We start from the raw sequence: 26032 nt of genomic DNA, 5'->3' as shown, positions 1-26032 counted from the left end.
ATGAAGATATTATTATTTTTTAGTTAAGGGTGACTCTTTAATGGACTTTTTTGGTTTGTTTATTATGTTACTATAGTTTCACAGCAACTGTGACTTTGATAGTAGGTGGTTATTTCTTGGTGGTTTCTAACGTATTTTAGACCATGTGAAGAGACTGGAAAAATAGTTTTCGTGTGTTTTTGAATGTCTAGAGCACATTTTATGTACTAGTAATTGTTGTGTTACTTGTTATGCTCGAAGTTTTTGCCATATTGGTTAAGTTAAGCTATCGTAGATTCAGTTTCCAAGTATATGTGTTCGGTTAATCTGCTAAATATTTTCATTATACCTTTTCAGACCTTAACTTACTTCGTTCTACATCTATACTGGTCTGTATCGATGTACTTCCCTATACTTAGCTAACAAGCATTTAACTAAATCCATTTAAAATTAATACAATCAATGAATGTCTCCATTCACCCACATGACAATCCCTTGTCTTTGTGAATCGATGTTGGGTTAACGAGGAGTTTGGTTACATTATAATGTGGTTATTCCGCCCAATTACCCGCCATTAGCCACCGCGCCCCACCCGGAGTTGCGGCGTTCAGTAACTCCGGATGGAGATTGTTTAATCCGTATCCAGTTACTTGTTCTTGTAAATATACGTTTTATTTTAGAGTATTAATAAGACTAGTTTGCTTAAAACTCGCATGTTCCTTATCAGAATCAAAATCGTATAATTTACTTATTTATGTTATTTATAGGCTTCGGAATTTACCGCAGATTGGACGTCAGATTCGTTATTTTTACCAGGATCTCCGGGATATCGGAACTGGGCAAAGCCGAGCCCGGAATCATGTACACCGAAATCCCAAAATCATCGTTATAATAGAAAATTTTGCCTCTACAGCAGGGTCAGGAAATAATATCTTTGTATTAAAATAACAATTTAATTTCCCTATCAATTACAAGATAGTGCCATAAATCCTACAGTAAAATTGTAATGGAGTAGTGGATCCGTAACTACCGTACTGAGTAACAAACTAAATCGGTAGGTACTAACTAAAAAACTAACTAACTAACAGTGTATCCCAGGTCTCGTGTGAGTATAATGACTCGGTCACAATGCAGGCGTTGTAGTGTGACGTGCTCGCCGGTGACCAGTGGACAGGCTTAGTGCGGATCAATGCGTTTGTAGAACCAGGCGATGAAATACAGCGATCTGTAGCTCAATTCTCTACTACTATCGACTACCGACAAACCGACCTGTCATCGAGAAATGTTGTATGAAAATCTGATCAGCGCCTCTGACGGACGTCGCAGGAAATACTTTGGCAGTACATTCTTAATGTCAAAATTTCGATACTCGACAGTACCGACTGTAGAGAATCGCGCTACTACGATCTATTTATTGAGAATTTCCCTATCAATTTAAGATAGTGCCATAACACCTACAGTAATATAATAATGGATAATATAGTAATGGATCCGTAATTAGATCGGTACTAAGTAACAAACTAAATTCGGTACAAACTAAAAAACTAACTAACTAACAGTGTACCCCAGGTGTTGTGTGAGTATAATGACGCGGTCACAATGCAGGCGTTGTAGTGTGAGGAGCTCGCCGGTGACCAGTGGACAGGCTTAGTGCGGATCAATGCGTTTGACGAACAAGGCGATGAGATATAGCGATCTGGGATTCATATTTTAAAGGGGAGAAAAATTGAGAAGTTATATTAGATTAGACGCTCAAAATCGAGCTTTTTTTGTTAATGACAAGGAAATAATATTTCAAATCGTCGTTTTTATGATCTGTACGTATTTAGTGCAATATTATTTAACATAATACGACGAAGTTAAACATCTTTAGAGTATCGAAACTTGTACTTCAGATCTAATCTTTCAAACTGTAGATTGTTGATTGATGTATCTTTTTCAAAATGTACAAGTTTACAAGTATTTTTACATGTAGGTATAACTAAATTGGCCTACACAAATATTACCTACTCAGATAAAATCCCTTCAAAATTTTACTAATGTTTTCGTAGCCTGTAGTAACTCGCTACAGCCTGTAACTTGGACCACAAAAACTAAAACCTCCTTGGATATATTGCCATTGTGAAAGACACGGATAGCTGACAAATTTGTCACATTTAGCCGCGTCTTAACAGCTTAGCTGCATTTAAGTTCATCCCTGCATATATTGTGTTAATGCATTTAGTAGAATCGTGTGTATAAGAAACTCCTTTGTGTTATGTGCGAAAGATCTGACCATGATATCGCTGTTTGAAATGGTATTTAGTTTATTATACTTACGAATTTGACCATGAAAGCATTTTCGATCTTTGAATTTCTTGATAAAAAAACTGTCTAGTACGAAACTATATAGTATGGAAATTTTGGAATTGACACACTTCTTTATTAGGAAAATCGATTTCCATAATAGCTTAGGAGTTTCGGATATTATGCCAGCATACATAGTTTGCCATTTCGTTTTATTGAAAATATGAAAATGGCATATTGATAATTGTCTTTTTTTCTAGATAAGACCCTAGTAAAATTTTACTAGTTTATATTTATTACACACAGCAAAAAATAAAATGCAGTGATAAAAATAACAATGATTTTACACCAACATTACGAACCAAAATTTTGCTTGAAATCGCATATTTTATTTACAACCAAACCTTTCAAACGTATATTTTATTAACACGCATTTTAATTTAACTGAAAGTATACCAAACTGTATTTATAAGGGGGATGGTGTGTGAATTCTATGGGTTTAAGGTTTTAATGGCGACCCTATGGCAAATATAAGCTTAGTGTAAACATCAACATTATTTTAGTAACCCGATGAGCTTAGCGGAACCCGCAAACGATTAGCTACCACCCTGTATAATACCCACCAAATTACATTTACCGCTCATAACAAACTATACTAACAAATGTCAACCTTATGCCCTTGTAAATAAGGGTGTTACAATATTTTTGTGACGATAAATTTAAGTTGGTTTTATACAGTGTTGATGTTTAAACGGACATCAATATACAAGTTTCAGTGTAACGTTATTTCAAAGAAATAGAGTTTAATTTTGCATGATTTTACATATCATTTTGCGTCTTTGTATTTTTACTAACATTATGGACATTTGAAAAGAGATTTTACGTCTATAGTGCTATGGTTGGTTTTTGTTTGTGTGGTTGTCAGTGTATGTATTTAATACTAGTTAATCCACCCTAGTTTTGCTTCACAGCGCTCTTGATTAATTTGTAAAAACTTGTACAGATTAAAGGATCGATGTGGTTTTGTTAAAACGTACTCTGTTGTACGGATTTTGTGTTAATTATTTATTTATGTTTACATCTTCATTACTTAAAATTAGGGATACATTCGATAACTGTTTGGGCAGTCTTTCGGTAATCTTGCTGAATTGATTTTGAGTTATTTCATTTTATCAAGAATCACTGGATTAGTTACTTATTTATTGTGCTTGAAGATGGTTTTTGATACTAAAGATAAGGTAAGTTGAGTGAATAATTTGAACTCGTATTAATTAGTAATTCACAGAGTTGGTGGTTTGTTTAATAGAACGAAACCAAAAACACAAAACTGTATAGGTGCTAATTTAAATTATATTTTAGACGAATCATCATGGATATAATTATAATCTTCAATATTAAATAGTTATAATGCTATATCATAAATGATACACCTATTATGTTATACAGGCATAACATTACCATGTTACAGCCGGTAGTCAAAGAGAAAGTAGCTGAGAACAAAGAAAGTTGGCGAAACGTTCAGTCGTCGATACGATGTGATGAATAGGATGCAAGTTATAAAACTAAAGCGAGAGTTGAAGCGGGAATAACGCTTGACAGCGCGGTTTTTTTTTGTTTTAAAGAAAGATTACATTCTATTTATTTGATGGCATTTTAATATTTATGTGCCTTGTGATGAAATGTGATTTTTATAGCACATTTTCAAAATATGTGTAGCGTTGTTTAATACTATAAGTAAATAATATTTACATTTTGCATTCTACTTAATTAGGATTCTGGGAGATTCTTGAAGATCGATTCTATCTATTTAAGAGCTTCTGTTTCCCTCTTGGGGTAAGTTAAGCTTTAAACTTTCGGTAACATGACGAGCAACATTTTTCAATGACGTAAATAAATTACTAGACTTTAAATTGCCGCTGGATATGTCTTAAAAATTACATTATACCGGATAGGTACATGTTTTGACATACCTGCTCCTGATCTCTATAAAAGTTCTTGCCATAAAAATCAACTCGATGAAATGAGTAAAGTGTCGCTTCATCTCCCAACTTGCACCAGATCGCGGGGAGGCGTGCAAATCCGCTTAGTGGTGTGATTGACAGGCGACAGCGGCGGGGCGGCGATGTGACGCGCTGTATTGTACACCGTACAATATACTACACTCACAATCACACGATATTTAGGTTTGCGAAACTTTACTATATTTACTACGCACTTCATAATAATAATACCTAGGTTTATATGCCCGAGTAGCTACTTCAGGCTCCAAAATCATAACAGGTTTCAATATAAGGTATGCATGTCCTCTCAGGCATTTTCAACAACTTGGTTGCAATTCTTCTTTTATCTGAAACACCATTCAAATGGTAGACGTTTGCGTTAAGTCATAAAATAGTCAGTATTTTACTAGTTCTGGGAGTGCAGCTCTATATGCCTCCTCTTGTTGTAAGATTATTCTGAAATATTACTTTCCTGGTGACTTCAATATCAAGTTGGTAAGTTAAAAGTCCCTCTAAGAGCAGTAAAAAATTCTACAGAACTTATAGTATGGTGTTCTCTTTTGACCTTAAAGCTAGCGGCATTCTCCCCCTAGTCATAGTCACATCATTGCTTGTTCGTATATTTCAGCTACTGTTGTTGTTATATTCTGTGATGGTGTTATTACAACGTATTACACTTTATTGAATGTTAATTCCGCAGACGGGCGATGGATCTACGCAAATTTAAATTATTGAGGGAGTGCGAGTACATTGTTCTACGCGATACGTCAAATTCCAAGTTGTCGAGTTGTCTTTTCAAAGAGATGCAGGAAAGCATGTGCTATATGCTATTTTAAGGACTTGTTCTTTTTAAAGGACCCCATTCCATAAAAAATGGCGTTCCAGTAAATTTTTGGACTGTATAAATAACGGATACAAAACATAATCAGCTCTTCCGTACAGTCAAACACAGATGCAGTAATTTCTGAAGTTCCTTTAGACTTGAGTTTTCTTAAGTTTAGAATTTTCCTTTTTATACAATCGTCCTTTTTGTTCTTAATAGTTCACTTATTTTTAAATGTCAGGTATTTAAAGGCTACTTCTAACAGAACATCTGTTTTCGTCTCCACATTTATGTGGAACAGTCACGGGCCGACAATATTCTCGTGTCGTATGACAGTGGAGACAAGCTGATGAGATTAGCAGATCGCTCGTGAAGCATGTGGTGCGGTTTATTTGGCGCATGTTAATGCACTTAGCTAATACTGTCTACTTCCAGTCAGTGAGGGGTGGTCATGGAACATGGGAAGAAACATGTGTCTTGTTTAAGTTGAAATATCAATCATAGTTTAATTCGAGAGTTAATTAGATGTGTTCATGATAATGTTTGTGGTTCGAGTAACGAGTGCCGAAGTCTTATGTTCAATTCTTTTATTAATCACTTTTACACCCAGGTTATCTATAAGAAATATTTACCATCAAGAAGAACTTTAATTAACGAAATAACTAAATGAAATGTATTGCAACATGTAAATTGTATAATAAAGTTAGTTACTACTTTAGGTTAGCAGTCACATACACACGAATCTCAAAGTAGTTCGAAGGTATTTCAAAATTAGTACTTACATAATTCATTATAGCCGAATCTTCGCAAGGCTTCTAAACTAAGTTAGGACCAAAACTTCAGCGAAAGGTCGGTCATTAACCCCTTCAAAACTCTACCAAAAATAACCTAAGTCCATAATTCAAAATATTGTTCAAGTCATAACTTAAAAACTAAATAAAAAAGAAACCAAACGCGACAAAAGTGTTTATTATCAGTCAGTGGCTGGCCGGCCATCTTGTTAGAGTGCGTTCATATAAAAATGTCGCCATGACAGCACCTCACCACAAAGTTATAGCGAGATTCATGCGAACTGTGCGTCGTAAAACTTGGAATTATTACGTGTGGTTATGGTGTTTGAGGGGTAAATATCTTTTGCTTAGAATTTAGCTTTAACGGGTTGCTCTTAATTTATCTCATTGTTAGGTACAACTGTTTCAGCACTCAGGTTCAGTAAAAGGAAGTTTTGTGATTAATTCAATAGGGATTCATAATGGTTTATTTAGGCAAAAATGGTGTATCTAAAATTAATCTTTTGTTTGGGAAAATGGCTGCAATAAATCTGTATTAAAAAAATCTACGAACCGCACTACATTATAACACAAAAGTACAGTTGATAAACAACTTAATTTTACGGTAGGTATTTGCCGTTGAGGGAACCTATAGATTCTCAGAGATAGGAAGGGGTATTCCTATAGATTCTCCACTAAACAAAGATCCTCGAGAAAAAAAACACAAAGATATTAAAGTGGAATAACGTTTACTTTCTCTTAAAAATTAACTAAAGTCAGTACTAACATCCATCTACTATGAAGACTACAATTCCTATACGCACACGTAACTCCTCACTTCGGAACCGCTCGGCATCAGTCGGAATCGTCCGCACTCAGTCCGACACCGCAAGTGGCCGTCACATAAACTAATCATACACTGATATATGACTGCCCACTATACACCACTATACTGTGCTATACTGTGCGAGCTCACCAATCACCCTTTGTTCAATAACTACACCTCACACATGTGGAGTAAGGCTTTGAAACGTTCACATCAAATCTGCCAATAAAAGATGGGTTATTGGTCTACGAAAGCTTGGATGCTAGGATATTTATGTAAATTTGAAGACCACTGCTTAAGCTGAAAGCTATTGTATTATATGCTGCATTAGAAAACATACCTAGACCAAAATAATCGCTATAAACTCTACTTTACACTAAAAGAGGCATAGAAAGAAATACAGATAGTTTGCTGTTAATCTTAGAAATCTGGCTATTTATTGAACAGTACAGAGATAAGGGTGAAAGACAAGATTTTTCACTAGGACTTCTATGGTCCTCAAAATTATTCAAAAATATAAATTGCTGATACAACTTTTACTTAACTTAAATCTTACAAAATCTGTACAACCAACCAATGCACCTTTATGACTATTCAGTCAAATTGTTACCTATGTCCATGTATTTATTAACAAGTTTGCTCCTTCATTTTACTGCACTAACTTCATAAGTGAGGAAACGTGGATCCGTATTTTATACACCATTTCTACATTTTCAAGTATAAGAGGTATGCATGTCCAAGTATTTGAGTGTTTGGTTCATACATTTCATACATCTGTAGATATTATCGCGAGGTGGTATTCACATCGCGTCGCTGTATCTGCTGGGAACATAAAACACGAAATTGCTTTCGCTAAACTGCACTGTGAACAAAGGACGCTTGCGGAATGTATGGGGTTGAACTGTGGTACAATTTAAAAGATGTAGCGATTACTTCATGTAGCTACTGGTTCTTAAGGATTATTTTGGAGTTTCTGTTTTCGTCATATGGAGCTGAGAGAGATTTTCAGTACACCGTCGTATCTGCTATTTTTAGCTTTCATTATCTGTTATTAACTATAGATGGAATTTTGTGGTAGGGTTTTGATTAATTGACGTAAGGCTGTAAATTGTGTGTTTTACTCATACTATGAAATATTATAATAAAAAAATTAAAATAAATAAATTAGTAACCATTTATAATAATGGTTACTAATTCATCCCCACTTAATCCCAAATGCATTTCGAAGTAAGAGTGTTTTGAAAGATCACTAGTTTTTCAAAACACTCGCGCTATATGTACATATTTCAGCCACTTACACATACTGTAGTCTACAGAAACATCTTCACAGTTTACCTATCCTTTTTCCCAAACATTTTCATCCACAACCCAATCGCTATCTCCTGCAACTCAACCCACACAGTACCTATAACAACAGTGCGTAACTACGGAAGGCATCGTCCATCGAATGTCCCTTTGTGGGTGTTCGCAATACACTGAGGTATTTCTATTCGTTGCTCGTACCACGTCCCATACCTACCATACTTACTATATCTATCTATACTAATATAATAAAGCTGAAGAGTTTGTTTGTTTGTTTGAACGCGCTAATCTCAGGAACTACTGGTCCGATTTAAAAAAATATTTCAGTGTTAGACAGCCCATTTATCGAGGAAGGCTATAAGCTATATAACATCACGCTACGGTCATTCGGAGCGGAGTAGCAACGAAAAATGTTACAAAAACGGGAGAAAATTTGACCCATTCTCTTAGGTGACGCAAGCGAAGTTGCGCGGGTCAGCTAGCGTGTATATGTAGTAACATCACTATTGTCATGCTAATCATATTGAGGGTCTTCTTTAAATCGTAAAGGTTTTTGTAGCGGTTTTTCTATGTCGTGGAAATCTTGGTGGTCTTAGCTGTAAACGTGGAGTTCTATTGTGAGGTATTGCAAAAGCTGCAGTGAAGAGGATCCTAGCAGAAAAAAAAAGTTCCTTTTGATGGTTCTTGTGCACAGGTTTTTTTTAAGCCATTACTGTCCCACTGCTGGGCAAGGGTCTCCCCCCAAAAGATGTATGGGTTAGGCCTTGAGTTAGATAGATTATTGAAATCCATCGCGAATCAAAGCTTGTACACTCGTAAAGATAAAATGTAGCACATTTTTAATAACACAAAAATTCTGATTGATTAAAAACACGTAATAATCAGTCATTTGATAGATAATGAAAATTAAGGAGCCAGCGCGAGTTAGCAAGCGGTCTGTGTTTCATAAAGAGTAGCTAATTTGACTGGTCATAAAATACCCTATTGTAACCCCAGGTTTCTGAGTACATTCAGCAGCAGTTTATCTATTCAATAGCGTTTTGTTTTATATGAGTAAAGCATTAAGACAAATAAAATAAATAAATAATCATACCAACCAAATAATGATCAAATACGCTTATTACCATGAAAAATAGCCCTAACATTCTATTTCAAAACCCACGTAACAAACCGTAAAGTGATCTTTGAAGTCCACAACGAGCTATTGAAACTCATTTAACTGCACTCGGGGTTATTTCATGTGCGATTACACTTAACCCTGGTTACGTGGAAGGGTTAGCTTCCCTCTGATAGTGGTGTGCGGGGGTTGGCAGTGATGCGTTGTGTGTGATTGTAATTTGTTGACTGTTATGTTAACTATATTATTCAGTGATGATCTATAATGTCAGAGCATTAGATCAGAAGATGTCTAATCCTCTTTTTTCGTAATAGTGATTAATTCGATGAATCGACAACCGTTTCGATATTCGATTTATTGATTTTTCATAATATGCTTTCTTTAACATGAGTTAGGCAAACGAGGCTTAGAATTAGATAACTTTTAATAATATCGGCTTGTTTATAGGTTTGCCAGTTTTTTTCTATCGGTTAGATTATGCGACATTAGCTGTGAAACTGTCCTTTTAATACTAATTCGTACGAAGCTTCCAAATAAATGGTAAGAAACATACGAAGTTTTGGTTTTCATTGAATTATAGTAGGCGCCCTACTTATAGAGCGGCATTTTCCTATACCTTTGATAAATCTGTTTCTTGTCGACTTTCTTTTGTTATAAAATCCGATTAGTTCCGATTACCTTAAGTTTTTTGTCACTTTGAGAAACCATCTGTCAATAAAGATGGCAAAACATAACAATTTAAAACTTAAGACACTTTTATTAATGACGCAAGGTGTGTATAACAAACTAAAAAAAGGACCAAAAACCATTTCATCTCAGAAAGATCACACGAGGCTTTCACAAATCACGAACGTTAAGCGAAGTGTCAAACTGCCAGCGATCTGCACGACCGTAAACTGCGCACATGACGTATTATGCATTGTTTTATGCACAAACATACAAACAAACATCAATAAAATAACCTTAGACCTTATTACAAAGGTTTAAGGGCCATTTTTGTATAATTTCTTGTGTTGAAAGTTCCATGTTTCGTTTACTATGTAGCGACACAGTAGCTCAAAGCATTTTACTTTCAGATTTACAAATGCCAAATAGCATATTGTATTCTGTTCCATTTTAGTGTTTTATTATTTCGCTGTTTCGATCTTAGATGTGGATTCTTTATCTTGCTATGTTTTGAACGCGAGTTTGCCTGAATTTTGAATCCATGCAATGGTATTGGATTTGAGACTCTACGTTCCATAGGTATTGATTTAATGTACTTAATCGAATTACTTGTAGGCTTCTCTAGACTCGCGAATTGTGGCTGCAATTGTTGGACTTGAGAAAGAGGCTTCTACAATTTTTGTCTTCTGAATCGAGACATGGGTCTCATGGGTTTGTGATCCACAATCATGTTTCGATCCGGGTTTTGTTTTGTGTTTTTCATATTTAATCATTTTGACTAAACTTTACAAACTTTCACTCTTAGCGCTGTAGTTGTTTATTAGACAGCTAAATATAAAAAAATCTTTGTACTAAAATTGTTTCAGCAAATAAACAACAAAAGTGTAACATACAGACAGACATACTTTCTTAACTCATATATTTAGCTGGAGGGTATTTTTGAAGATTCCCAAACAAATGGTAGTATTGTGTGATGTTTCGTTTGTCACATTGTCTGTCGGTGAAATGATGATTGCTTTTAAGAAATATTTAGGTACAAACACGCATTGTTTGTCTTCAAAAGTAGAGATAGTTTGCGGAACTCTTTGAGCATGTGTTATACACAGCTTTGTACCTACCGCGATTTTTCTAAAAATATGTTCTTTGAAAACGAGTAGGTATGTGACTAGACCAAATTTTATTTCAAATAGTGCGACAGTGGATATGCCTTAAAACCGTTATCAATTTACAGACAGGTGTACATTTGTGAATAATATTAACTAACAAAACGCGAGCTATCAGATGAAATAATTCTTAAACAGTCACCTTTCTATTGCTCCTATATGTAGGGTAACGAATTTAATAATTCGATCTTAACATCTATGTACACTAAAGTTAGTCAACGCCCACCCATCCAATACCAAACCTCAGCTTCGTACCTTAACTTTACAATTCACCATATAATATGGTACTAAAACTTGTCAGTATAAACTATTAAACGTAGCGAGCTATCGTCGGTAAGTACGTTGTATCAAGCCGGTGTTGGTAGCGAGCCTCCCCCTGGGGGGTGGATCGATACGAGCCCCTTTCAGCCCCGTCTTTGTTTGGATCATATAAAATCTTCAGGGGGTGTGGTCTATTGGTATGATGGATATGCTTTTTGAAAAGGAGGGATAGGGAAAAGAGTGTATACAAAAAAAAATCTGTAAAATTCCTACTCGTTTTTTAGAACTCTTGTATAGAAGTGGTACTTGCATTAAATTAAATGTTGTGTTCTATATATATTAGGTCGGGAGAAAAGGCTTTTTGCATTATAGTATGTATGATCTTGTAATAAAATCTCTTTGGCTTCAAGAATCACAAATGAGTACGCGGTTCATTAGGTTTCTTTCAGTGAACTCGTGACGTAGCTAAATATCACACATACTATAATGCGAAAAGACTTTTTCCCCGACCTAATATACTTATACATTTAAGCGTACTTAAATCACTGACGGACTAGCCTCTCCGTCCGGAGAGAGGGAGAGGGAGACCTCAAGTCCACGAAGGCTAAGTTTGTAGATTTTGCATTCCTCCAAGAAATCCTATTTTACACCTTATTTTGAATGGTCATTGGTGACAATTAGGCTGTCATTCTAAGTATAAACCTGTGATCATTACTGACGAACATCAGATACAAAGCGAGACTAATGTACGACGTATAGTATTCAAGACACCATATGAAAATTTCTTCAAGAAATCTTCTTAAAGAAGATACTTTTTTCGAAATCCTTTGAAAACATTTCCACTTTCCTTCTATCATGGTGTATGTACTGCATCTCGTGATTGCCACAACAGTCCATTACTATGATTTATCAGCTACCTGCCGCGACCTCTGTCTGCCCCGCACGCCCGCGCCGTGATGAAATGGAACTTTTGTATCTATTCACTTGCGAATGTGATGGCGTGGGTTTTGTCATGGTTTTGTTGAGTGGTATATTTTTGTAGAGGTAGGAAAATGTGATGATTTATTTATTGTTATTTATTTATATCTAGGTATATTGTCTATTGTAGAAAATTATATCTAAAAGGTTAGAGTTGGGATGACAATTTGATAGTTATTGAAATAAAATAAATATAGATAGATAGGTACTTACCTGGTTCGAAAGATGTATGTAGTATTCTAGTTGTTATTTTGTATTTAAAAACTGTTTAACTGCTTCAATTAACTATAATACTTATCTACGCTGAAAAAAATAATGTGTGACAAGTAAATAATATATCAGATAAAAATAATTGATAAGAAGATTTGGTTCAAATATGAAAGAAAAAAATTAAAATAGTGTTTATGTCAAGCTAAAATGTGACTTTTATTCATGACTCTTATTGCTGCTTACACTGATGGGTCTAAAAATGTAGACAATATATTTAAAATATTATAAAGAACTGAACAGACAAGACCCTTTTTTACCTTTGAATAAAATATGAAAGAAATCAATACTTTCTGAAACTGTCGATCGTTAGCAAACTTTAGACAAGTAAGAAAGTTGAACAAACTTTTCAATCAAGTCGACTCTAAACTGTACTAAGTAATAAGTTAACAAGGATTATGTACGGAACCTTTTGCTCTTGCTCTTATATTAAGGTACTTTTAAATATAATATCAGCTATAGGCTGCCATGTTATTTGAAACAAATAACTTGATTCTATATAAAATAGAAGTAATTTTGCAAAAAACTGAAAATTTTACTTACTTATAACGCAGTAGGTAAAATCTGAAATGTGTGTTTAATTAAAATAATATAATTTTATTGTTCACGGCTAAAGACGAGTGACGTCGTGAGTTAGAGCTTGTAAAGTATGTAATTTTTAATGGAATCTACCAGAAAAAATAGTTTACAAATAAAATTACAGTTTGTTTTTGTAATTTATTTCTTTATCTCAATATATTGACAAGTCTTTCAGCAATTAGTATTTCAGAACTATCTAATAACTAATTGAAGATACTGACGACATAAGAACAAAAACGAAGTAAAACCACAGAATAATAAGTTGGTAAAACTCCAGTTGTTCCGTACAGTATTTTTTTCAAGTTAATTAAGTTATTATTTATATTTTCTTACAGACTTGACATTTTCTTGTAGTCTTATCAGAAAAAGAGAGTCAATAGCTAAGGTTTTTTTAAACCAAGTGTAATTATTTGAATAGGTGCACAGTAATAATAGCATAAAAATCTACAAAACAGACGAATAAATATTTCGACTATTTAAAATTAACATTCGCACTTTATAACAAAGCCTGTATGACAAAAGAACTATATCAACCTCTACATTATTTTGAAATACTCACATAAATACATTTGAACCCGAACAAATACTAACCGTGTTACAAAATAATACCTATCTAACAACATTAGATGTTTTACCTAATGTAATGTAAGTTTTTATAGCTAATGAGTAGTTCGTAGAAATAATTTGATTCGTGTCATTAGTGAAGCCAGGTCACCTTCATGACCTGTGAGTGAATGAGTGAACTAATTGATGGACATCAGACATGTAATACTTGAAACTGGCTTTGACCCGCGACTTTGTCTTCGAATGGGATAAAATGTGTAAAAACTGAACTGATTTAGGAGTTATATTATAAATGTGCATGACATAGTAATATTATACCCTACCTATGTAAAATGCTAGGATTAACTTATACCGAAAGTTATATAAAGTTGAAATAAAGAAATTATCAATCCCCCTTTTCTCTCTTCTGTATCCCCCTTTTAATACCTTCACGGTAATGTTAATGGGGGGCATAGCTTATTAACAAATATCTACCAAGCATGTAAATCGAAGATACTATTTAGAATATTTTACTAAAAAATTATCTTGTCTTCAATCATGTTAAATGAATTTTATTATTAACAAAACTCTATTATATTACTCCTAATAAAATTTCAAGAACTTAGGTACTTTATTTAAATAAAAAATGTCAATAGATTTTTAAGCTCTATAGGCATTAACCTAACTTCCTATCTTCCTAAACATAACTAAGTACAAGTAACCATCTATACCTCTGCCTATAACAGCTCTTAGTATAACAGTCGTAATATTCTTATAACTAACGATCGTTATAATCTAGCACATCTACACACATATGGTACGGCAGGTGGCGTCACTGTATCTCGGTCACCATCTTCCCTTAATGAGATCGTGACCAACTCTCTTATCAGTATCACTGATAACCAACCTTTTGTATACGCTCAGCTAAATAATTTACAAATGTATAGCTAATTAAATTCGTCGTTCCGGTTTTCAATAAACTACTGAGAGTTTGGGATAACTAACTGAAGGTACCTAGCGATACCGGTCATAATAATGACATGTAATATTTTTGTTAAGAATTATAAATAATTTTTATATTCAAAATGATAGTTCATTTGTAAATAAATCTCAACATCAAATTTAGTGTTGGTGGAGCTGGTATTACCGATACCTATTTGTTTACACTGAAATAAATTACTATTGGAGAGAAATTTAAAATAACAAAAGAACAATCAAACTTAAGTTGATCCATTGTCCGTAAAATAATATTGATGATCATAATAAAACAGAAAATACACACTCTATACTTACTTACAAACTTTATTATTAAAATGAATTGATTATAAATGTACATATTGTACATTATTACAAATACAATACATGCTCTACCTCTGCCCACTCTATTTTATAAAACAGTTGGACACAACAAAACATTTCTCCACTAATATTAATAGTGGTAGATAAAAAGCTTGCACGGTGACAATACGTAACACGGTGAGCCACCCTCGCCCCCCACTCCCCCGCCCCCCATGCCCACGCGGCTCGAGCCCACGGCTGCTCACCGCTGGGGGTGGGCGTGGGCTCGTCTACCGTTACAGGGTGTGGTTTGCCGTTCAATAACTTAATACACTCCCGCCGCTTTCACGCTGAAATCTCACGAGTACCGCGACCGACCCTACTAGATACTTTATATAAATTCATACAATCTGTACCGTACAATTTATATTAATAGAAAATGTGCTAGAGCTCCATGGTTGCTCTTCAAAAGCCAGTTATGAATACAATCATAATGAATTGTAGGAAGTAATAAAGCGAGTTCGAAATATGATAACAATCCAAATGATCGCCCGTAACATGTGATACAAAGAAATGTAGAGTTGGAGCGTTGACACGATATTAGGTCAAACGATAGTCACACTAGTGTGTTGTGTCCTCGTACCTACAGTGTTGTACACACGTAGTGCTGTGTGGTGCTGTCAGTGACGTGATTGATGCCACGCTAAGTATGCACATTACGCGCTAAATTATTATTTTATCGATCAGGCGCGACACACAGGACAAACACTAGCATGTAATCCACCCGGATTGTTGTATGGAGGCTATTAATTGCAGGTTTGCAGGTAATCGATAGAGGAGGTGGCGGCGAGCGGCGCGGCCCGGGGTGGGGGGCGGAGGGGGCGCGGTGTGCGTGACGGATCATGGCGCCCCGCCGCCCTCGTTAAACGCGCCCGCCGGATACGCGCCGCGCCGCGGTTGAAAGCTATCCGGCCCCCCGGGCGCGCCGCACGCGATTGGCCCGCCGGCCTCCCGCGCCGTAAGCGATAGCCAATCGGCGCGGCGCGGGCCCGCCCCCTGCGGCGGGCGCGGGCGCGAGTCGGGGCGCGCCGCACAGCGCGCACACTCGCTCCGATGCGCGGCTCGTGGGACGAGGCCGCCACGGCGGCGCTGCACGCGCGCATCCTGGAGGCGCACCGCGGGCCCGCCGCGCCCGAGCGCGCCGCCGAGCCCGCCGCCTGCGCCGACCCGCCGCCGCCGCCCGCGCTCGAGCTGGCCGCGCCGACTCCTCTGCTGCCGCTGCCCACGCTCAGCTTCAGCGCGGCGCAGGTGGCCACCGTGTGTGAGACTCTGGAGGAAAGTGGAGACGTGGAGCGCCTGGCGCGATTCCTCTGGTCGCTGCCCGTGGCGCATCCCAACGTCGCCGAGTTGGAGCGCTGCGAGGCCGTGCTGCGGGCGCGGGCCGTGGTCGCCTTCCACGCGGGACGTCATCGTGAGCTGTACGCCATTCTGGAGAGGCACCGCTTCCAGCGCTCGAGCCACGCCAAACTGCAAGCTCTGTGGCTGGAGGCTCACTACCAGGAGGCGGAGAGACTGCGCGGCAGGCCGCTGGGCCCCGTGGACAAGTACCGCGTGCGCAAGAAGTTCCCGCTGCCCCGCACCATCTGGGACGGCGAGCAGAAGACGCACTGCTTCAAGGAGCGCACGCGCTCGCTGCTGCGCGAGTGGTACCTGCAGGACCCGTACCCCAACCCCACGAAGAAGCGCGAGCTGGCGGCGGCCACGGGGCTGACGCCCACGCAGGTCGGCAACTGGTTCAAGAACCGGCGGCAGCGGGACCGTGCCGCCGCCGCCAAGAACCGCTCGGCGCTGCTGGGGCAGGGGTTCGCGTCGTCGTCCACGTACGACGAGGACTCGGCCGACTCGGAGATCAACGTGGACGAGGAGTAGCGACAGCGCGCGCGACAGGACGCTCAGTGCTCGTAGAGACACAGTTATGTAGTAGGCGCGTCGTATGTTGTCGGCGGTGTGTGTGGTGTCGCGTGCGGTACAAGCGGTACAAGCGGTACAAGCGGTACAAGCGGTACAGTGTCGTGTCGGTGCCGGCGCCACTCTCAGGTACGTACGTGACTGATGCTCGCTCTGAAGGTGCAACAGGGTTCATTTTACGTATTATTTCGCGTTATACTCCTCCGTAGATAATTTATTTGAATACTTCGTGCGGTGCCGCCGCGCGCCGCGAGAAGCATTTACTTACCTAAATATTTATATACGCTACTATTTTACCAGTAAATATAGATTTTATTTATCATATCAGCTTTTAGTTGTACGTTACAGTGGGAGATGTAGATATTACGTTGGTAGAAGTACTGAATATGGCTAAAACTGAAGGTGTGTACCTGAGCACTATCACTCACTCGTTCATAGTGAAGTTGTTTCATATTATGTGTAATTTAATATATCTATCATACATTATTTATTACGATAGGTGGAACTTGTGTTATCTAGGTGGAAATGCTGTAAAACGCTTATAATGTCGGTGTAGAGTATGAGAATGTTCCGTTCTATATAGGCCTAACGAATGATTGCTCACTAACTGTTGTATTTGTTTCTACGGACGGCTAATGTTAGTGTTGTTAAGATATCCGCTTCTTCTAGTGATTATATTGTCGGAAATATTATAGGGAAACGAAATTATTAAGCAAAATAAGTTATTAAGGAATTTTCAATGTTATACGGTAAATGTAAAACTGGTAGAGATCGTTTTATGATACATTTTTTTATTTTGCCAGTGTCGTTTAAAGTTTTTATTACGCTTACTATTTTAAACGTCGCAAAATCTTCAGAAATACCTAGGTTATATGACAATTTGGTATTTGAAATTGTCTTAGAACTGCTGTGATATCATTATGGTTGCAAAACGTTATTCGAAATCCCAGTAGATTCTAGAAAGATATTAATTTTTGCTTCAAAATTCCAGTGATTTGCGTAACCATTCAATCTTTTAATCTTATTCTAGGGATAACAATAATAAAGAAGCTTATGATGTTTTTTGGAAATGCTTTTTTATATCAGGATTATTACTAATATCCGATTTAAAGTTTTTTAACCAGTGAAAAAATATGTTTTAGTAGGCTATCGTCTAACTAACGCGCGGGTAAATTCTACAGTATATTAAGAAGAGACATACATACATAATATCACGACTGTTATACCCGAAGGTGTAGGCAGAGGTGATGAAATACACTCACGTTTTTGACAATGTTAGTCCCTTGCAATAGGGCGAGCCTCTTTTGCCATATTAAGAAAAGAGACAAATAATAATTTGAATGCGACATTAGGCACTTGCCTAACAAGGAAAGTGTTAATTACATATTTCTACTTGTTTTTTCTTAAGTACACATTTATACCTCTCAGATAAAAAATAAAATGACAACAATTTTTATCATAATAACATAACATCATACAGTCCAAGTAGAAAAATGTTTCTTAGGTTTTCCATGAAATATAAAAAAAATCCAATTTGACAAAAAAAATGTATACTAAACAAATAATATTATTCATATGATATGTGCACATTAATGTGTCTATAAAATGATACTTCAGGGTATTAATTAAGTATATTTAGTTTTTGTATACATTTTTTTCTAACATTCTTACTCATAGGAGCAGGTCAGTTGAGATGCAAAAGTTTGATTTCAAATCTGACATTTAAGTTATTTTTTGTCTCGTTTAGATTTTTAAATCCCAGTGTATAGAAGATGTTAGTTTGTTAAAACGGAGGCTAAAATTTAACATAGAATATAAACGTAATTGCATTGACAATGTTTTGGAATCGCGATAAATAAGAATTGTGACCTTTTTCATATAAACTCTACATTTTTGGAACATAAAACAATAACTTTGACTTAAAAATAATTTATTCTTTTTAATTATGATTGAATTAAATCAAATATAAAGCTGAAGTATTTGATCATGTTTTAAAAATAACTTCTTTGGAATTTACTAGAAGACGCGTTTTTAAGTCTCTATGATAGAGATGTTTATTTGCTTGTATTATAGGGAATGATTATTAAGTTTTAGTAGAGTATATGTTTCGTTAAAATTATTATAGATACCGTTATTTGGCTTACAAATACTATTAATTTGCGTTTTTGTACATAAAAAGACATTAAAAAAAGGGTATTTTTTTAATGAGAAAATATCAAAAATGTAGAGGCCCAAGGTTTGAACCTGGTTATAGTTTCTAATGTCCAGATTGTCATAAGGATGAAAATCGATTAAAATGATTATTTTTATGCCGACTACTATTGAATTTGATAAATTGTCCTGAAAATTGTCCAGGAAATACATCACATACCTTCCAATACATCACGCCTCTCCAGTAACGAGGTAGACAGAAACCAAACAACGTATTTATATACTCTTATCTAAATTATATAATATCTCCGTGGCGCAGTGGTTTAGGTCACCACGCCAACACCACTGCGTCGGGAGGTCGTGCGATCCACAAATAATTGTTTCGGGTCTGGTTGTGCTTTGTGTCCGTTGTTTGTATGTTTGTAAAAGTCCCCGCGATACAAGAGAATTCTTAGTGCGGGAGTTGTCTTTCTAAAAAAGAAAAAAAAAAAAGAATCGAGTCTTTGAAACTTACACGTGGCGATACAATTTATTAAGTACTGTAAATTTAAAACAATGCTTTGATTTAGTATCAAATTCATAAAAATACCATCATTAAAACAATGTCTTATTTAGAAATATGTCCGTTTGTAAAGGAAAACAATAGCATTCCTATAGATATTATTATTTCTGTACAAAGGAATGTGAAATTAATATCACTTGTCTACAATGTATTGACAATGACTTTTCAAAGTTATTGTGTGTTAGAAGTAATTTTACCACCTGCGTTAACGGTGAAGGAAAATATCGTGAAACCTTGCAAGAGTTAAAAAATGTTCTTGATATTAAATACTTGCATCTGATGTTCAAAGTAGACTAAAAAGCTTAGTACCCTGAGTTTTTTAAACAGTTCTTGTAATTAAAAATCATCATTCGATGTGACTTAAGTTATAATCTATATTTTACTCTTGAGGAATGTAGGAAACAGTGAGACAGTTATAGTTCTAGTTAATTATGTTTCACGTATGTTGGTGTATTTTTAAAGTATGTGAATGACAGATTAATATGTACAAATGTATGTATAGCCCCGGTTTTTGAAGTACATTTAGCGGTAGTTTATCTATTCAATAGAGTTAAAACTCATAAAAAAACGCTATTGAATAGATAAACTACCGCTAAATGTACTCAGAAACCGGGGGTAAATCGCGTTGTATTGTGTCTTTCTCTGACATTAATTGTAATTTGAACAAATATGTTATTCGTTTGTTTGTGTAGACTAAGTTATAACTTGTAAACGTAGTTTATTGGTCCTTACATACTTATGGACAATATTATATCGAAGAAGGTGTTGCTTAGATAAGGGTCGTTGTATAAAAAAAATAATGTTATAGATACTGATAACACGCCGCTTCGTAGAGTAATAGGCCTCAATTCCACATTCCACTTCCTACGCCAGAGAAGTGTGGATTATTTATTTAAATGTTTTCTTTTTACCTTTTAAGAGCTTAAGTTTCCGCACCATATTGTGCTTCGCCTTTAAAACAAGGGATAATTTTTCCTTAAACACACATATCTCGGAAAAGTCATTGGTAAATTTATTGATATTTAACACTCAACAATTTATATGGGATTCTTTCTTACACACGCTACTTTGAAAATCCGTGTTATTGAATTTTGAATCTTCAGCCATTTGCTAGGCAGATGCTTATATCATTAAACTGTAAATTCTTTAAATAAATCGTCAGTCACTTTATAAAATACTAGCTGACCCGCGCAACGTCGCTTGCGTCACTTAAGAGAATGAATCAAAATTTTCCCCGTTTTTGTAACATTTTTCATTGTTACTCCGCTCCTAATGACCTTCCTCGATAACTGGGCTATCTAACACTGAAAGAATTTTTCAAATCGGACCAGTACCTAGTTCCTGAGATTAGCACGTTCAAACAAACAAACAATCAAACAAACAAACTCTTCAGCTTTATAATATCTAGCAAAGACACAATACAAACCTAGTTTATATTCGTATTGCAAAACCATTGCCAATAATTGCAGTTCGCTCATTGTTGTCCTGTCAACTGTCAATCATGTCGTGGGTTCGATGCCGGGCCGATACACCCACGTGTAATTGACTTGTATATAACACATGCTTTTTGCTATATAGAAGGTTATTATGTATGTTCACGCTATTAGTTTTAGAGGTCAGGTAGAGGTTTGTTTTTAGGTGTTTGCTATTCAGAGGGAAGTAGGGCAGAACATGTTATTTTTTTGTAATTGCAGTCTTAAATCTTATATGACAGTTTTACGTTTTTGTTCAAGTATGTTGTCCTAATTATACTCATTTTCATAAGATGATTGATGAGTTATAATGTTTGAAACAGTCTCTTCTTACTTTAGTCGTACTTTAGTCTAGAAATACTTACCTAGTGGAAACTGGTTGAAAGTTTAAATTAATGGAATATAATATTAATTTATATTTAGTGTCGGGATTAATGTTGAATAACGACCCAAGACTCTTTTGTTTGCATATAATCTTGAAAAAAGAAAGTAATGTTAATACAGAAAGAATATAATAGGTACACACTTGCACGGCATAACATTTCTTAATATTTTTTTAAGACGTGTGGAGTTTGTTAAATGATAACAATACTGATAGACTATCTCTCAATAAAAAATAAAGACTCTATTGTGATCTAATTATTATGACAATCTGGATATTACGATTAAAGATTTATTGAGACGTACAAATTGTGCAATCGTCACAATAAAAAACCTTAACTAACTGTTCGGAAAAGTAGAGTTTACTAAAAGATCAGCCTTTCTGACTTTTATATGCACACTTAACAAAATAACACTAGACAATTATTAACCAAAAAATAACAGTCTTTGTAAATAAGTACCTAATTAAACATTTATTTTCTGTTTAACATAATATATTATTATTATAGATTCTTCTACAGAAATGTCATTTTTGTTGAGGCAGTAACAGGAAAGTGCATTTTTAATAGTTTTTCTGAAAATAACATTCTTAGTTAATTATAATTATTTTTAGTAAACGCACAATTATAAGCAAAATAAAAAATGGATAAGAATGACATGTTGCAACGTTTAAATTATAATTTCTTATTTAAACTCATTATTAGAACACGAAAATATATTTTCGCGGTCACGGAACAATGATTTGAAAAATACTTGATTTTGAACGCCCAAATACGTGTAAGAAAAACAAATTTTATTATATTATGGTTATAAATTGGTCCTGTATTACATTGTCAATGGCGAAACGCGGGTGAAACGAATATCTATGTATAACAGGCGTGATGTTATGTAAATATATATTTAACGATTAGGAAGCAAAAATATTTCTATTATAGAATCATTTCTATCTATTTCACAGTCTTACAAAATCACTATAGTCAAACATTTTACTAGAGAGCCTCATATAGTAAGCTCGCGACTGGCGGAAGTATCTATACAACATTCAGAATTTAGAACATCAGTGACCCGCAGGTTTATGCAGATGACGGTAGCCTGTTTGATACAGCTACTATTATGAAAATTCGTTGAACTATTAATTATAATCGATATAAACACAACCAAGGCTGTCTACTAAGTTGTTGGACTATAGTTCAACGTATAGTAAAGCTTGCTTCACAGACGTTCGGTTCGGCAATATTTATCGAACAACAAAACTGACTCAATTAACTTATTAGGCTTGTGCCGATCGGGTTCATCTTCACACATTCCGTTTTGTTACTCGGCTAGAACATTTAATAAACCGAATATAAAGTAGCAAGTCTAACAAATAATGCTGTATTATGATTGTCATACTGCTGTATATAAGGATACCCGCATAGCTTGGTTTTTACCGAGGCTAACTACGACATAGCCACGAGGTTAACATTATAACAGAATGTAACGGTTTATCTCGGTAACATAACCCTAGAAAACTGTTTAAAACACTTTTGATACGTTCTATTTAAGTTTTCCTTTAACGTTGCCGTAGCCGTGAACAAAAATAGGCATGTGTGACATTTTCAATCGTACTTTTTGGTATAAAAATAATATATTTAATTACATACACATAGTAAATCACAATAAATATGTACAGTGATTGTAAAATTACTTCAACGTTAATAAACAATAGTTTAAACATTTTCATTTGTAACAGTGCTGAAGAAAATGTGATAGTAAATATAGATTTTTGCTTTTAACTATTTTAAACAAGCAACAAGATAAAATTCCAAATTGTATTGGCATTTTTTAAAGTAAAAATAATTTGATAGTTTGAGCAGTGTCTATCATAATACCTTGCTTTAATAACAGTTTATTTCTACTTACAAGTATAAAAAAGCCGTTTGTTTCTATCCTTAATATTTAAAACGTTATTTTGACATGTGAATGTTTACTACGCGTACGTATGTGATATTTTGATCTGATATATTACAGTTTTAGGTAGTTGTTTAGACAGAAAGTACGTGTTAGTAATTATAAGTTAAAGTTGGGATGTTATTTATTATATTTTTAGCGGCTTTTATCTCAGTTATTTCTAGATTGTATACGAATTATATTATTTCCGAATCTTCTGGATTTCCTATATTGCTGCTAATTGACAACCTTGAATAGACCGAGATAAAATCCGCAAATACTTTGAAATTACAGCAAATTGGTTTGTTTGTAAAACAAAATGGCCACATCGTATTACAATTTATTACTAACGCACAAATTTCTACTCCGTCAATAAGCCTCTTACAGCATTTCCACGATCAAAGCTAAACGAAAAAAAAAACAATTTGTTTTTTACTTTTCTAACTGGCAACATTTTACAAGTTGTATTCTTTTTTTGTAAATTTTCCCGCACTTGCATACCGCGGGCATAGACTATAGTTAGTTGTAGGTGAGAAACTTTGTAAAAATGTATAATATAAATAAACAAATGCAAATTGTAAATACGATATCGACTTACATTACAGTCATTAAATTAAAATTGTTAATAAAATTATATTCGTAAACAATTTACCTTGTATTATTTACACATTCCAATGAACTATGAGATATTTTTAAATACTCCAAGCAACCCGTGACAATTGATCTTCATCGACGGGCGTAACAGTCTGCCTAATCATACCTATTATTTGCCTTTTAGTACGTGTTCACACAAAGTGCTAAAACGACAGTCTATAAAAAAAATTAACTGATTAATGTCCTACTTCTAAGCAAGGGTCTACTCCCGTAATGAGGGAGGGGTTAGGTCATGAGTCCACTACTCTGGCCAAGTGCGGGTTGGGGTCAAATTCACAGGAGGAACAGAAAGTCACCTTTACAATTATTAGATTTTTAATTAACCAGGTCGATCTATTTGGTTTTTGATAATAACTTAAGATATAAGGTCCTTTAAGTAGAGACTAAATAGATTAATACGATACTTTAAGCCCATCTCTGATTCATCATTGAAGCCGAAAACTGATAATGTGAATTTAACAGTACCTACGTGTCTATAAAAGTAGCCTACTAACCCCGGTTAATGAGATGCATTTAGCGTTAGCTTATCTATTCAATAGCGTTTAAGCTCACAAAATGATAGTTTGAATAGATAAACTACTGCTAAACGTACCTCAGAAACCAAGAATAAATTGTGTAGTTGGGTACTTGATTTTTATGAATGGCTGCAAGATGATTCTACGAAAAACTTAAATTATCACTAGCTTAGAAAGGAATAAAGAGTAAGGCCTAATAATTACCTCTTATCATTCATAAAGAAAACCTCATGGTATTCCAGACCACTCTTTTTAATCACCCCTTCAATAAATAGATAATAGTAAAAAAATATTGTAAATCTGACAGTTATATCGGTATTAACGTGCAAATATCGAGAATTTATTGGATACTTTATAAAATAATGCCTAACGACGTGTTCCTTATACAGTTTAATAGTCCCGTAAAGGTATTTAAACGTATTTACATGTAAAGAAAATATAATAATTAATTATAACAAACATGGCTAGTTAAAAACGACTTAACCTTTACAACACATGTCTGGAAGCGGCGCTATCAGTTAAATCTTATAAATATCACTAGGCGACATTAAATTTATATTAAAAGTTAATAATATACTTAATTATGCTTCATTTTATGCTGCAATTAGTTGCTGCCCGCAATTGCCCCTGTGTGGAAGATTTTCTTGCGCTAAAAATGTGTATGAATTAGGTTTGCCAAATGTCATTCAAATCCATTCAGCAGTTTAATGTGAAGAGTAACAAACGGTCATTTGCATAATCTATTAATTTATGAAGATTAACTAGGATTATAACAATACATACTTGATGACTAATAAAATGATATATGATTTAACAAATGATACAACAAAGATTATATTTTTTTCTACAGTCTGATTATTCTATTCTAAGCATAATTTTTGACATTTTGACTAAAATATATTTATATTAAAAAAAAATTTAAAATCCTTTTTAAAGCTTTTGAACGTCGGAAAATTTGCCCTTAATGAATTGTTATCAGACTTAGCATGCTATTCTCTATCCTCAGCCATTTACTATAGACCACAGAAAAACCTTTTCCGGGCCTTAAAATAAGCATAATAGGGTTACTTACAGAGTAAACAAACTAAAATGATCGTGTATTAGACCAAGTTTATTAAGATACATGAGTAAGTTACCTTCATAAGCCAGTAAGTACTATTAACATAAAGACACAACGACTTTTTTACAATCGTCTGATCACTATTCCAAATATGGACTCCATAATATTCTCTTTGCAAATTCCGTTAATTATTACTTATTAGTATTTGCAAACCATAATCATTTTTCGCATCATCATTTGCGTATACCATAGATAGCTTCCTTTCAACCATGACCAGGCAAAAGCCCGCCATTTTTTTCTCTAACAAGTATGGCTACCCTTATTTGCCGCGCATTCATTCACCTTGAATTCCATTTCATATAATGGTATTATAATTATAAAAGAATGTTTTAATTACTTAATCATTTACTTTTATGGGCAATACTATTTAACAATGGTTCATGGAAATTTAATTAGGCGTTTGAAAACTTCCTGGTTTTTCAATGAAATGAAATATGGCGGT

General features: G+C 35.1%; 1 protein-coding gene across 1 annotated transcript; it reads left to right on the top strand.

The window, feature by feature from the left end:
- The first annotated feature begins 15951 nt into the window (after positions 1–15951).
- Positions 15952–23948, top strand: LOC142976129 (homeobox protein SIX6-like). Its single transcript, XM_076119365.1, has one exon. It carries the CDS (start codon positions 15952–15954, stop codon positions 16765–16767), a length of 816 nt encoding a protein of 271 aa, XP_075975480.1. The 3' UTR covers positions 16768–23948.
- Positions 23949–26032: the final 2084 nt, after the last annotated feature.

This window comes from Anticarsia gemmatalis, chromosome 10 (genome assembly GCF_050436995.1).
Source record: "Anticarsia gemmatalis isolate Benzon Research Colony breed Stoneville strain chromosome 10, ilAntGemm2 primary, whole genome shotgun sequence".
Lineage (NCBI taxonomy): Eukaryota > Metazoa > Arthropoda > Insecta > Lepidoptera > Erebidae > Anticarsia > Anticarsia gemmatalis.
The sequence above is the reverse complement of the archived record's forward strand: the minus strand, read 5'-3'. Positions and strand labels throughout refer to the sequence as shown.